General features: G+C 42.4%; 1 protein-coding gene across 1 annotated transcript in view; it reads left to right on the top strand.

Annotated features, from left to right (window-relative positions):
* Window positions 1-795: 795 nt before the first annotated feature.
* LOC122797661 (leucine-rich repeat serine/threonine-protein kinase 2-like) overlaps window positions 796-14,051 on the top strand; it is a 485,842-nt gene continuing 472,586 nt past the window's right edge. The window contains exons 1-2 of the mRNA XM_044066201.1: window positions 796-1,137; window positions 1,226-1,311. Coding sequence (XP_043922136.1) covers window positions 1,002-1,137; window positions 1,226-1,311 — 222 coding nt within the window. The 5' untranslated portion in view covers window positions 796-1,001. The remainder of the gene's footprint in view (window positions 1,138-1,225; window positions 1,312-14,051) is intronic.

Below are 14,051 nucleotides of genomic sequence, written 5' to 3'. Positions count from 1 at the left end.
CAAACAAAAAAGGACAAATCACAAAACTCACCATTACATCTTTCAATGTAGCAAGCATTTTACTAGGGGCTTTGCCTCCCCTACTCCCCTTAGTCACACTCCTTACATATATTGACTCCAAGATTGCTATACCTCATATTAAAGTGAATACTCTTGAGATACTGCAACCTCTGAGTTACCCCTTACAAATACAGTCATAGCTCACGTCTCATCTTGGGAATTAAGGACAAAGACAAAGATAATTAGGGGTAGCAAGATCAGGGACACCATGCATACTCAGGGGCAGCTAAGAGTATATACCTCAAATCTGATTAAGCGGATAAATCAGTGAATTAATACGAAATTGTAACGGCATCAGGTTTATGTTAACATCCTGCGAAACGCTCTTTAAAATTCTTCATTGCATTGTATGCTTTAGTAAAAACTGTATAGTTTTTACATCTCACCTCTCTTTCACCTGGCAGTAATTTTACTTTAATATGAATTAGTACTTAAAGATGAATAAATAAACATTGCTGCTAAACAGGATAAAATGCTCCCACCAAAACATTTCTGCAAATAAGACAGTGCTGCGCATGCGTGCGAGCTCCTACTGTTGCTTTAGGGTTTCTCAGCGCATCGAAAATAACATCCAAGGCCGTATAAGACTTTCAGGCTCTCCCGTTTAAAATGGAAGTATACATCAAATCCGCCCAGCTCTGGAATGCTTCACTAGAGAGTTAGTAGGCGGAGCTTATTTGTCATCTGGCGCTCAGTAGAAGGTTAGTGGGCGGTGTTTATTGTCATCTGTTGTTCACGCTCTGCACTGTCACAAAATCTTGGGGGAGAGCAGTCACGGGAATGGCAGACTAGTAAACATAATTTAGGGAGCAGATATGCCATGTCGCGCAGAAAACTTAAAGAGATTAGATTATTGTGTGCAGTGGTAGTTGTGTTTAACTGGGAGTGGTGCTGTTAAGCTAGTCCTGGCTATTCGAGAAGGAAACTTTAGATACGGAAAAATGGATAACTGGGAAGAACTGGAAGAAAATCTTAAAAAGTTGATAGTTAAATTGAAACATGTCGAAGAGAGAAAACAAGTGGAAACCGTTATTCAGACGTTAGATGACCTATTACAGTTCATGTATATTGATAGTGGTGAGATGAGTCTTAAACTGAAATTTAGTTAATATTGTTTGCATTTGAACTGTCTTGTTTGCTCATGTGTCTGCATTTCATTTTACAGCCTTCACGCTGTTTGAAGATAAAGTCATTCATATTCCGGTACTAGTGGTATTAGAGTCTTATATGGACTTCGCAGGTGTTCAGCAGGTACTGTAAATTTTCAGTTTTGTGTGGAATACCTGACCAGTCAATCTCTTATTACAGGCAAAAGCCAAAACGGGAGAGACCGTTTAAGTAAGGTACCTCTCAACTGTCCCTGATTTTCAGAGGCGTCCCTGATTTTTTAGCTCTGTCCCACTTAATCCCTCCTAAAACTGGTGACTTTTGGAGGAAAGTTGGTGAATTACACTTAATGAATAATGATAATAATTAAGACTTCTTTTCCTTCAGAAAATGTATATTAGTTCATATGCTCTGGTTCTGTGAATGTAATAGCACCAATATTTTAAAATTGTCCCTGATTTTTTTCTGGCTTTGCCCCTGATTCTGTTGAAATTTGTCCCTGATTGGTTGACAGCTATGCTGGCAAAATTTTAAGTTTTATTACATTCATACCAGTCAGCTGTTCTGCTTTTGCCTCATATTTTTGCATTCTTCCTCTTTAATTTTTTTATTTTTTGGTAAATCACTGAGTATTGCAGTCAGGCAATAATACTACCACATATTAGTTTCATATTAATTATTGCTCAGAAAATGAATGTTGCTGCAAAACCTGCTGTATTCATTTTGCAAAGTGATTTAGAGTAATATTTTAAAAAGTACTTCTGATTTTGGACTTTTCCCCTTATTTTTGGGCAAAAAAGCTATGAAATGTACTTTAAATATCTATTCTGAAAAAAATATTAATATGATATTTAGCATAATTTATTGACAACAGTATTCCATAATTTTGTCAGAAAACACATTTTCAAGGAACATTTTAATTTTAAAGCAAAATAAAGGAATTTTATAAAAATCAAGAAAGTTTTGCTTAATCATGTTTGAAACTGCAGTAGTGGTTTGTGTATATGACTGTACAATATGTATTTTTTTAATATTCATTGTTTAGTAATTTAGAAATACTCTGCATTTGCAGATCATGCAGCCTGGTTGGGCAGTCTGTAAGGGAGTTGGTAGAGTGAGTGTGTGCGTGTGTCTTTGACTGTGCTTGGAATCGCACATTGTTTTCTGTCTCATGTTGGTATGTTTGTGTTCTGTGTGTGTGTGTCTGGATCTACTTTCAATGACTGAAGTATGATTCACCAAATTTCACTCACCTGATCTTCATCTACCAAAACTCCATTTAAACAAAGCAAGAGCTGCCAAATTCCTTTCACAGGGAAAGGAACCACTTGACCACCATGCAAACAAAACACAACCGAAAGCAACTCAGCCCACCAAAGTGTGGGGGGGGGGGGGCTACTCCCCGAACAACTCTACAAACTCTGAGATCGCACAACATGGGGAGAAGGCACAGTTCATCATGGTGGTCAAGTGGTTCCTTTCCCTGTGAAAGGAATTCGGCTGTTAATTGCTTCATCCGCCAAAACTCCATTTAAACGAAGATCAGGTGAGTGAAATTCAGTGGATCGTACTTTCGTTCATTGAAAGTAGATCCATATGTACACACACGTATGAGTGTTATATGAGTTATTACTGCACACATTTCATCACAAGCTGCATCACTGGTGTTTTTGTTGGTGATAAAGTTAGATGAATTATGTCATGGTCGAAGTTCATTATATTAGTCATTACATAATTCCTAGGCTTTTCCCTTTTCTTTATGTTGGTGTGAACCTGGAGTTAGTATATTTAATTTCCAGAGGTGGAACCCCTCACATAAAAGTTGTCTTTTTGTGATTGCAAGTGTAACCTATCAATTTACCTCATGATTACTGTTTTTGTTGATTTTAGTTGCGATTAATAGTATTCATGGATGAGTTTGTTTATTGTTTTATATCTCAGCAAACTCTCTGGTGATTAATCATTATAAACTCATATAACAGTTATATATATTTATAATATATATTTATTTATTATATATATGTGTGTGTGTGTGTTATATGCTTATAGCGTGCTTTATGCAGGAATATGCACACACATAATTATAGATATTTATTATGTCTCTGGCCAATTTCAGTTTAGTCTGTATTTGTTACATTGCATTTTTAGCAGTTAGAAAATCAGGGATTTTTTTTCTTTGCTTCTTCCATTTACTACTTCTGCATGTATCAGAAAAGAAAGTTCTTAAATCAGCAAGATAACACAATTTGTAAAGTAGTAGCTTTAAATTATATGTTCCATTTACTAAGAATAATATGTGTTTATGTTATCTTTCTACATGTAATTTAATAAATCTAAGTAATAGGAATAGCTTGAGATACTGGGTCTTCAGAGTGAAATTTTAATTGTATTTGTCAGATTTGGTCATCTCTTCTTTGTCTTGGCTAAAAAAATAACAGTTTTTGCAGGTAGTGATGGGGACACTAAGCCCGGAGTGACTGAACAACATTAAGCTGCTGATGTGACTCCCTTTTTTCCATTTTTATATGGAGATGAGAGTATCACATCAACTTAGTCAGTGTGACCAAATCACCTAGAACCAATGTGCTGGGAAAATTTGAGATCTGTGAGTTAAGAATGGCACTGATTAGCTAAAGAAGCTCTTATTCACTACTTTTCTGCTGAAGTGAATTAGGAATAGTTTAACAAAATGGACTATGTTCAGTTATTAAGATTGCATACACTTCCAAAAGGACTAGGGCACCAAAGTAAAGCAGAACCCTACAGGGATGAAAGGATTATTTTACTGTGTAAGCAGTAACCATTTTAACAGAATAAAATGTAAAGAAAGAAAGAAAAAAAAGAAAACGGCATACTGAATGGTGGGCAAGCCCAGAAAACCACAAATCCCAAAGGGCATTGTGGGATTGTGCTCCCTTACCATCCATCACTGTTATCCATTGCAGGACTGTAGATGTAAAGGGCTGTTGGCTGTTTCTCTCTCACCCACTCTCCCCTATCAACTGATAGTTTAGCTATGCAGTCTGTGAAGAAGAATAAGTTGAACTAGCTGGCTGTTTCAAGGTTGGCAAGGTTGGGGTCTGGGCAGGGGTTTTCTTTGTTGCCAGGATGCAACATGGATGAGATGGATTCCCAGAATTCTTTGGGATTTGTTGAGTGCAAGGACTGGAATTTGGAGTAGTGGGCTTTATTGTCTTTAATTATTAGGTGTTAAGTTGTCCAATCTCACCTTCTTTCTTGCTGGATGGGTTCAGAGCCGATCCTTGGCTCTGACTCTGCCACTTTCTATAGCTCAAGAGCTCTTTACTGGCTCGAGGCTATCCCTTATCCCAGAATGCCCAACATCAGCTACTCAGATCTCGTTTGCTGCTTCAGCTGCGAGGTTGCGTCAGTACTGGCTCAGGCATAGTATAACTTTTTTCTCTATTTTAAAGTTTAATAATTTACTTGAAAAGTAGTATTTTTTCACTGTTTTATAGTAGTTTGTAAGTTTATTTAGTCCTTAACCCCTTATCTCGTCCTTTGCTGTGTTTTTTGTGCTGTGTTGGCCATTGCCCCTTAGTCCCTAGGGCTTCTGTTTTTTTTTCCCCTGAACTCTGCACCTGCAGGACTCTTGTTCCATTTGTTATGCCTTTAGTCCAAGGGTCCTGCAGAAGTGGAAAAACAAGTTTATCCTCCGTGGATTATTAAAACAGGATTCTCCGGCTAAAGCATCTCGGCCAGTGAAATCTTTGAAACCAGTCAAGCCATCCGCTCCATGTTCGGAACCAACCGGTGAGCTTGACAAACCAAGTGTGTCTGTGCCCTCTGGCACTGATGAGACTACTCCTCCATCAGCTCCAACTGTTACTTCGGAGCCATCTTGGAGCCACAAATGAGCTAGTTCTCCTTGATTGGAGCCGATTCGCTTGGTGCCACAATCACCTTTACTTCAAAGCAAGACCAGTCATCGCTCATCTTCCCACTCCTCTCGATCCTTGAGGTTATCAGATCAGGATGTGGAGAGAGTGGTCAGTAGGTTGCTGAAGTCACAGGCCCTTACTAAAATGCTTTCAAGCTCTTGTCAACAGGCTTCAGCTCAATCTGCTTTGATTTCGATTCCTCCTCTGACTATGCTTAGTTCGGAGCCGGAGACCATGGACGCTCTAATAGTGGTTCCTTCGGCTCCGATGACATCCTCTTCGGCTCCGATGTTGGCTCTGATTACCTCGGTTCTTCCTCACATCGAGGTATATGGACGCTGAAGCTTTCTCGTTGGCTCCAAGGGGGGACCCTTGTCCGACCCCACTCTCCCTCTCGTAGCTTCGGCTCAGTTGGGCTCTGCTCCCACATCGGCCTCAGGGCCATCGCCCACGGCGCAGAGTGGGATTCCTGTCTCTTCGGAGCTGGAGTCCTCCTTGTGTTGAGACCATGACGCCTTTGAGGTCATGCGAAGAGTGCTGTCCCCACAGATGGCCCCACTATCGGTTCCATTGGCTCCGTCCCCCTCGGTGCCTTTGACAGCATCTGCTCCTCCTCCAGCCCCAAAATGTAGGGAACCTATGCCCCAGGACACCCCGTTGGGTGAGACCTCTTCTTCTGAAGCCTTCCCAGAGCATTTTGAGCAGGCTTCTTGCAAATAAAAGTGCAAGAGGAAGCACCTAGACTCCCCTGAGTCTGTCACCTCAGATACAGACCTGGATGAATTGGAGGGGTCCCCAAGGTCCCCCTCTGAAGATGTTTCCTTTTCGGACATCCTTGAGATTCTCAGGCAGAGGCATAGCTGGACTTCCCTAGCCTTCTCCGAGGATGAGTCTGTATACCTGTACGCATTTGGTTCCTGACCTTCCACCTCCCGGGTGTCTCCACCTTTTGATCCACTCATGTCTGTAGTGTCTCGAAAGGCTTGGTCAGCTCCAGATTCCATGGAACCTGTCCCGAAGAGACCCAATAAATTTATCACAGCTCCTAAAGACAAACAATTCTTGAGTAAAGGTGTCCCAGTTGATGCCATGGTGATAGCAGCAGTCACAAAGAGAGAGTTAGTTGAAACCTCCTCATCTGTCCATCCACCAAATAAAGACTCTCGTACGATGGATAGATATGGCAAGCAAATGTTTTCATCAGCGACCTTCTCCCTTAGGTCCCTGAACTATCTTTCCCATTTTACTAGGCTTCAGAGGGATCTCCTAAAAGAGCTTGGAGATACCCTACAAGATCCCACAGCTGAGGGAGCTTCAGCCAAGGTAGCTACCCAGCTGGCGACTCTTAATTCAATAGTCAACTCCTCCATGAGGCTTATTTCATATGCAGCCAATGGAGCGAGTATAGCTGCAGGAACAGGAGTTGCTCTTCGGAGACATTCTTGGCTGCGGCTGTGTCAATTTGCGGAACCTTTCAGAGCGTCCTTCACCAATATCCCCTTTGATGGCTCCTCCCTCTCTTTGGACCTCAGGTGAAAGACACGCTTGCCAGGTGCCAGCAGGAAGGCAAGATGCTGTCTGATGTCAGAGTCCATTTTTCCACTCCTACCAGACCATACCCAAAGGGTCAGAAGGGTGGAAAGGTGTGGTTTCGAAAATCCCAGAGACCCCTTGCCTGATGCACATGGTGAATTTTTCCCCAGGGGCAGAGAGGGAAATAATAACAATAGTAGACACCACCCTCATGGCAGAGGGGGTCCACAAAATCAGGGTGACAGATACGTTCTCTTCCAAACCCTATCAACATGCCTGAAGGGATGACCGACTGCTCAACTCTGGAGGCAGTCGGGGGGGGGGGGGAGGCTTTCATTGTACTCAGTCACCTGGCAAAATATTACAAAAGACAAATGGATACTATCCATTATATCCAGAGGTTACAAAATTCCCATCCATCAACCCCCACTTGTTTAAAAAAAATCCATCCCAGATTTTCCACCCAATCTAAGGGATCAGGCAGTCACAGAAGTTTCAAGACTGCTAGAAAAAAGAGCCATCCAGGAAGTCCCCGCAGACCAAGTAGGATCCAAAACTTACTCAAGATTCTTTTTACTTCCCAAAAAGACAGGGGACTGGGGACCAATTCTGGATCTCAGGAAATTGAACAAATCTGTACAAAAAGAAAAGTTCTGGATGGTAACACTGCAGTCTCTTCTCCTCTTTCTGGGTCAGGACAATTGGATGTGCTCCATAGATCTTCAGGACGCGTACTATCATATAAAAATGGACAGATGGGCCAGGAGATTTCTACGCTTCTGGCTAGGGGCCCCCAGGTGTTCACCAAATGCATGGCAGTAGTCACGGCTCACCTGAGACGTCTAGGATTCCAGGTGATTCCTTATCTAGACGACTGGCTCCTCACTGCTACCACCAGGCAACGACTTATAGAGGCATGAGATTACACCATAACATCCTGTGCTCAACTAGGCATCACAATAAACTTCAAAAAATCTGCCTTGTTGCCCTCTCAATCTATTACTTGCATAGGAGCAGAGCTAGACACAAGAAAAATGATTGTAAAATTGCCTCAGGAAAGAGTTTCCATTATCTGACAACAGGTGTCACTTCTCCTGAGGAGCAAAAGAATTCAAGTCAAATATGTCCTTCAAGCTCTAGGGTCCGTGGTAGCAGCCATTCTTTTAGTTCCCTTAGCACGCTTTCACATGAAAATCATTCAGTGGCTTCTTTTCACACAATGGTCCTTCCAGGAATTACCCATGTCTCACATGATGCTAATTACGGAATCTTGCAAAAGACCCCTTTCCTGGTGGATGGTCTCCCTACTAATGACACAGGGCAGACCTTTCATGGAATCCCATCCGATTGCCACAGTCACCACGGATGCTTCTCTGATAGGGTGGGGGGAGGCATTATCTATGGAAGACCGTCCAAGGCACGCGGCAACCTCAAGAGTACCACTTGCACATCAACGTCCTGGAGATGAGAGCGGTGCTGCTAGCGTTGCAAGCTCTTCAAGACTCTCTCCCTGCCGGGACTATTGCAATACAGTCGGACAACATGTCAGTGATTTGGTACATCAACAAACAGGGCGGAACCAGGTCTTACCCCTTGTGCTGAGAGGCCCCCAGACTGTGGCAATGGGCGATTTCCTCCCAGTGTTTTCTGACAGCAATGCATATCCATGGGAAATCCAACATAATAGCAGGCAGGCTCAGCAGGGCTATCCTCATGCCGCACGAGTGGTCTCTGAAACAGGAAATTGTGGATCTTATTTTCCACAAATGGGGCCAGCCTTGGTGTGATCTCTTTGCCTCTCCCCTCAACAATAAATGCAGCAGCTACTTCTGCCTTATTCCTCCTCCAGGTCAGAAACCCAGGGACGCTCTAGTCCACGATTGGCCTCAGGGACTCCTTTATGCATTTCCCCCCTTCCCCTTGATTCCAAAAGTCATTCAGAAAGCAAAATCATTGGGTTGCAAGATGATCCTCATTGCCTCTATTGGCCTCGACAGATTTGGTTTCCGTTCCTTCACCCCCACCTTCTAGCCCAGCCTTGGGTTCTGGACCCAGTGCCGGACCACTTGATTCATCAGTCAGGCGGGTTACACCAATCCCTCCAGTCTCGCAAGCTCACAGCTTGGTTACTGCACTTCCAATCTTAGCCAGGCTCCCCAGTATTTCCCCAGCAGTGCGTGATATTATTGTTTCCTCCCATAAGACAACTACAAGGAAAGTTTATGCTAGCAAATGGAAAAGATTCTCTTATTGGGCAGAATCCAGGAATTTAGATCCCCTTACAGCTCCTGTACATGAAATTTTGGATTTCTTAGCAGAACTGATTCGATCTGGTGCAGCTGCTGCTACCATCAGAGTACAACTAGCTGCCATTTCAGATTTTCACATCAGAGTTTTTAACTCTAGCTTAATGTCTCTCAAACTCTGTAAGGCCTTTATGAGAGGTACATTTCTACTTAGACCTCCAGTGAAAGAGCCCCTTCCACCTTGTGATCTCAATTTGGTCCTGGCCTCCTTGATACTGCCACCCTTTGAACTAGCAGCATCATGTTCTTTGAAATTTCTCTCTTGGAAAACTCTCTTCCTAGTTGCTATTACTTCTGCCAGATGTGTTTCAGAACTCCATGTCCTATTTGTTTGCCCTCCATACCTGGTCTTTCACAAAGACAGAGTTTCTTTGAGAACCAACCCATCTTTTCTACCTAAAATTTGTTCAGAACACAATTTGAATCAATCCATTGAACTTCCTGTCTTTTTCCCTAATCATTCCAACAAGGCAGAATACAGATTAGACCAATTGGATGTGCATAGACAACTACATTTCTGTCTCCATAGAACTAAAGAGTTGAGAAAATCAGATCAGTTGTTCCTTTCATTTGCTTACAACAAACAAGGCCTTCCAGTTTCTAAAGTAACCTTGTCAAAATGGTTATTGGACACCATTGCCTATACTTACCCTTTGCGACAAAAAGATCTTCCAGCAAGACCCAAAGATCTTTCAACCAGGTCAGTAGCTACTTCTGTAGCTTTTCAATCTAGATTGCCTATAGATTCAATTTGTGCACCACCAACTTGGGCCAGATCCTCATAACTTATTTTCTCATTGCAAAGTAGATGTGGTCTCCCGGGGCGGGGCTTCCTTTGGTTCCACGGTTCTGAAGAGTCTGTTCCAATGAGCCACCCAGGATTGAGGTGCTAGGGACGCTGTCCCATCCAGCAAGAATGAAGGCGAGATTGGACAACTTAACTTAAAGAAGTTATGTACCTACCATAACGTTCCATGTTAGTTGTCCTTCATAGGTTCATAGGTTCATACTAGGCTATCTGCCCAAGGGCATTTATAAGCCTAGCCCATAGTTATGTGGCTTTCGCCACCCCTTTAGTTTGAATAAAACTATGCCTATTATTTTGCTGTGCCTCTGTCAAGCAGTGACACTGAAGTAATCCCTGGGGTATATCTGCGATCTCCCATCCATTGGTCAAGATTCCTCTTGAACAAGGCCAGCGAGGTGCTCTGCCTCACATGTACCGGGATTTTGTTCCACAGCATAGGGAGTCTCTGGGTGATGAATCTGTCCCTCCAGCATGTTCTATTAATAACCGTGTCAAGGTTTAAGTCTCCCGCCCTTGTGGTTCTGAGGGATCTAGATTTTTTGAGGTGAAGCATGTTCATCAAATCTGGGTTTGACATGGCCTTATATGTCAGGCACAGGTCACCTCTGAGCAAGCGGTATGAGACTGAATAGAGCTGGAGTTCTTTCATCTCGCCTTCCTTCTTGCGTCCCTCCCTCCTTCCCCCTTCCTCGAGGATTGAGAGGAGTTTTCAGTGGTTTCACTGGCTAACTTGTTTTGTTCTTAGTTGCTTCCCAAGCAAACCATGACAATTTACTGTATGTCTAGGTTTAATAATAATGGTTTATCTTCTATGATTATGCCTAGTGTGAGCTATCTCAAACGAGATCTAGGTAGCCGACGCTGGGCATTCTGGGATAAGGGGTAGTCTCGAGCCAGTAAAGAGCTCTCAAGCTATAGAAAGTAGCAGAGTCAGAGCCGAGGATCGGCTCCGAACCCATCCAGCAAGAAGGAAGGCAAGATGAAGGACAACTAATATGGAACATTATGGTAGGTACATAACTTTTTTTTTTTTTTTTTTTTTTTGTGGAGCTTCGTAGTTGCTTATACTCTAGGGAGTGTTAGGGTTTTTATGTTTTTGATTTTGTTCCCATTATTTGATCCTTTGGTGCAAGGCTAGTTTAGTATCTTTTGATAACCATGGGCAGGGACTGGTCTTTTGGTCATTGTGAATGATTTGGAAACCTGGTGGTCGGATTTCACTATCTTTTATATAGGTTTTCAGCCAGGTTTCAGAAATGGCTTTAATGTTGTGGTGGTTATGGGATTGCCCGGCATGGAGGTTAGGGATTTTGATTTTTAGGCTTTGTTCATTAAGTGTTGTAAGGCAAATGGACTTTGCTTTTGTGGGTTAAGTGGAGGGTTTGGTGAGATTGATGTTAGGGATGGGTCCAGGGTTGAGGTGGATGCTGCTGGCTAGTAAGAGAGAGATGTGGTGGACTAGAAGAGTGAGACAGTATGTTGGGCAGGGGTAGCTTGGGTTGTGTGAGAGTAGTGATTTTCTGGTACCACATTTAAGAAGGGAGTACAGGGGGGGTTGGGTTGGGATAAGTTTTGGTTTGAAAAAATAGATTGAGTTAGAGGTAAAAAGAGTTCATGTGAGATGGATGAGTAGGATGGGAAGTGAGGTTGATGGTGATGTAGTGGAGTGTGTGTGAGAGTTGTGACAAGGGTTGGGAAAAAGTGTGAGGCAAGAGAAGAAAGAGATTAGTAGGGCAAATGGGGTTATAGGGAGAGATATAATGTAGAGCATTGTAGGAGGGGTGGATGTTTGGGATGATGTAGATCTACAGGTGGGTGGGATTTGGCTTAGGTGAATTGTGATTGGAGAGGTGTTGGGTGGGGAGGAGTCAGGGGATGTATAAAAGTACAGATAGTGGGGCGGGTGAGATTTGGGGGCAGGATAGGGGAGTGGAGTGAGCCTGTAGGGCGAATGGAGTGGGTTACACCTTCCAGGAGGAGCAGCAGTCGCCAAACAGAAAACAATCAGTGAGAGTGTTAGCAACTACAGAAATAGGACAGCCTATTGTTTTAGTTTAAATGTTACCTTTCTGTTTGTTTTTATTATTTATGCACCAGTGGGGAGCTGCAGTTTACTGAGAACTAGGAAAATAATGTAGTTATGCCAGGGGTTTTAGAAAGGGACATGCAGTAAATTATGACTCAATAGAGTACCAATTAAAAAAGAGTGGAATATGGTATAAGTGAGTACACTACTGGGGATTCCTATGAAGCAAGAGCAGAAAAGCTAGGTCAAAAGATGGTTCCTTTCTACATCAGGTTTTTTGATTCAAAATGTAAGTACAATCATAAGTACAAATGGTACTTGCAGTTGTGCACACTACTGAGAGATGCCCGAGGGACAGACAGAAACAGAGTGTACTCAGGCAGAGGTTTTTAGTATTTAAAGATGGCACCGCAGCTTAGGGGAGGAATAAGTAAACTCTCAAGAGGAAGAGGGATGGAATAGACAAGATTGGCAGGGCTGGGAAGCTTACAATAAGATTGTTAGGAGACTGAGAGAAGGGGGGGCTAAGGGCTAGGGCTTGGAGAAAGCTGTGAGAAAACAGGTTTGACAGGGTTAGGAAACTTGCACTAATATTATGTTAGGCGAACAAGAAAAGGGGGGGGGGCTCTGGATCAGGACTTGGAGAAAGCTAGCCCAGGTCAGTACCTAAAGGTGTCTGTTTATTTGTGTGAATTCAAAAGCAGATTTAGTAGAGCATCAGGGAAGTAGAATATAAAATAAACGTAAAGCTTTGGGAAACGTTATAAATTTGTTACAATAAATTGGAGAATAACATATAAGAATATAAAAGAAATGTGATATAAAAGATAAATAAAATCTAAGAATAAAATACACGCAAAGCTTTGGAAAATGTATATATTTGTTACAGTAAATTGGAGGAGAAGGTGGGGGGGGTCCAGTTGTTTGCACAGCAGAAAAATCAGTATGAGTATCACAGAGAGAAGATTAGAATAGAACTACACTGCTCACAGTATGTTGATAAAAGTAGAACATACAGTGGCTTTTACTGGTTTGTACGAGGTTCCGCTCTCCTTGTTATTTTATGCAGGCAGTTGCTTCAGGTTTTTGGTATTTGGTGTATCTCTCGTAACTTGGACCCACTTACTGTGGATGTTCCTCTTGTTCTGTCTTATTTGTGCGAGTTGCTTAATTCTGTTTTGACCTATTCTTCTATTAAGCCCCACTTATCAGCTATATCTGCTTGTCTGCCTTTTTCTCCTCCCTTAGCTTCTAGATTTGAGATGAAACAATTTCTTAAAGGTGTCCTTAATATTAGACCTTCCAGGAAGCCTGTTTTGGAGAAGTTGACTCTGGCTCCTTTTGAACCTGCTGCTTCAGCTTCCTTGCAGCATTGTTCCTGGAAGACTGTTCTTTTCTTGGCTCTTACTTCTGCCAGATGGGTGTCTGAGTTACAGGCCTTTATGGCTTGTCCTCCTTATTTGATATTTCATGAGGACAGAGTGTCCTTGCACATTAACCCTTCTTTTATGTCTAAGGTGGTTAATGAGCTATCACTTAATCAGTCTATTAATCTGCGTACTTTTTTTCCCCTCTCTGCAAACTGACAGTGAAAGGGTGCTGCATACTTTGGATGTGCATAGGCAACTCAGGGTTTATTTGGATAAGACTAAAGCTATTAGAAAATCTGATCGGTTATTTGTTTGTTTTCATCCTAGATCTTTTGTACTTGCTGTATCCAAGCAAATTATTTCTTCCATATTTCTAAGGCTATTTCATTTTGTTACACTTTTCATAACAGCCTTCCCTCTTCATTCAAGGCTCATTCTGCTAGAGCTGTGGCTTCTTCTGGTGCTTTTCAAGGGCTTGGGTATTAATTCTATTCTTGAAGCAGGTACCTGGACTTCTGTGCATACTTTTACCAAGCACTACAAGTTGGATGGTATCTCCAGAGCTTGGGCTGGTTTTGTTAGTGTCGTTCTTCATGGGTTTTTAGAGGATTCTACTGCTCCATCCCCCTTCCTAGTTTCCTCTTGAGCTTTGGCACTCTCCCATATGTTAAGAATACAGCAGTGGTATCTCTAGAGCTAGGGCTGGTTATGTTAAGAATACAGCAGTGGTATCTCTAGAGCTAGGGCTGGTTTTGTTAGTGCTGTTCTTCATGGGTTTTTAGAGGATTCTTCTGCTCCATCCCCCTTCCTCGTTTCCTGTTGAGCTTTGGCACTCTCCTATATGTTAAGAATACAGCAGTGAATGTAAGGACATAGTATAGTTGTGTAAAAATCTTACCATATCGGTAGATGTCCTTGCCTTCACTGCTGCAATATTCA

This window comes from Protopterus annectens, chromosome 3.part1 (assembly GCF_019279795.1).
Source record: "Protopterus annectens isolate FY-2018-M chromosome 3.part1, PAN1.0, whole genome shotgun sequence".
Taxonomy (NCBI): domain Eukaryota; kingdom Metazoa; phylum Chordata; order Ceratodontiformes; family Protopteridae; genus Protopterus; species Protopterus annectens.
Note: the sequence above shows the minus strand (reverse complement) of the source record. Positions and strands in the feature narration are given on the sequence as shown.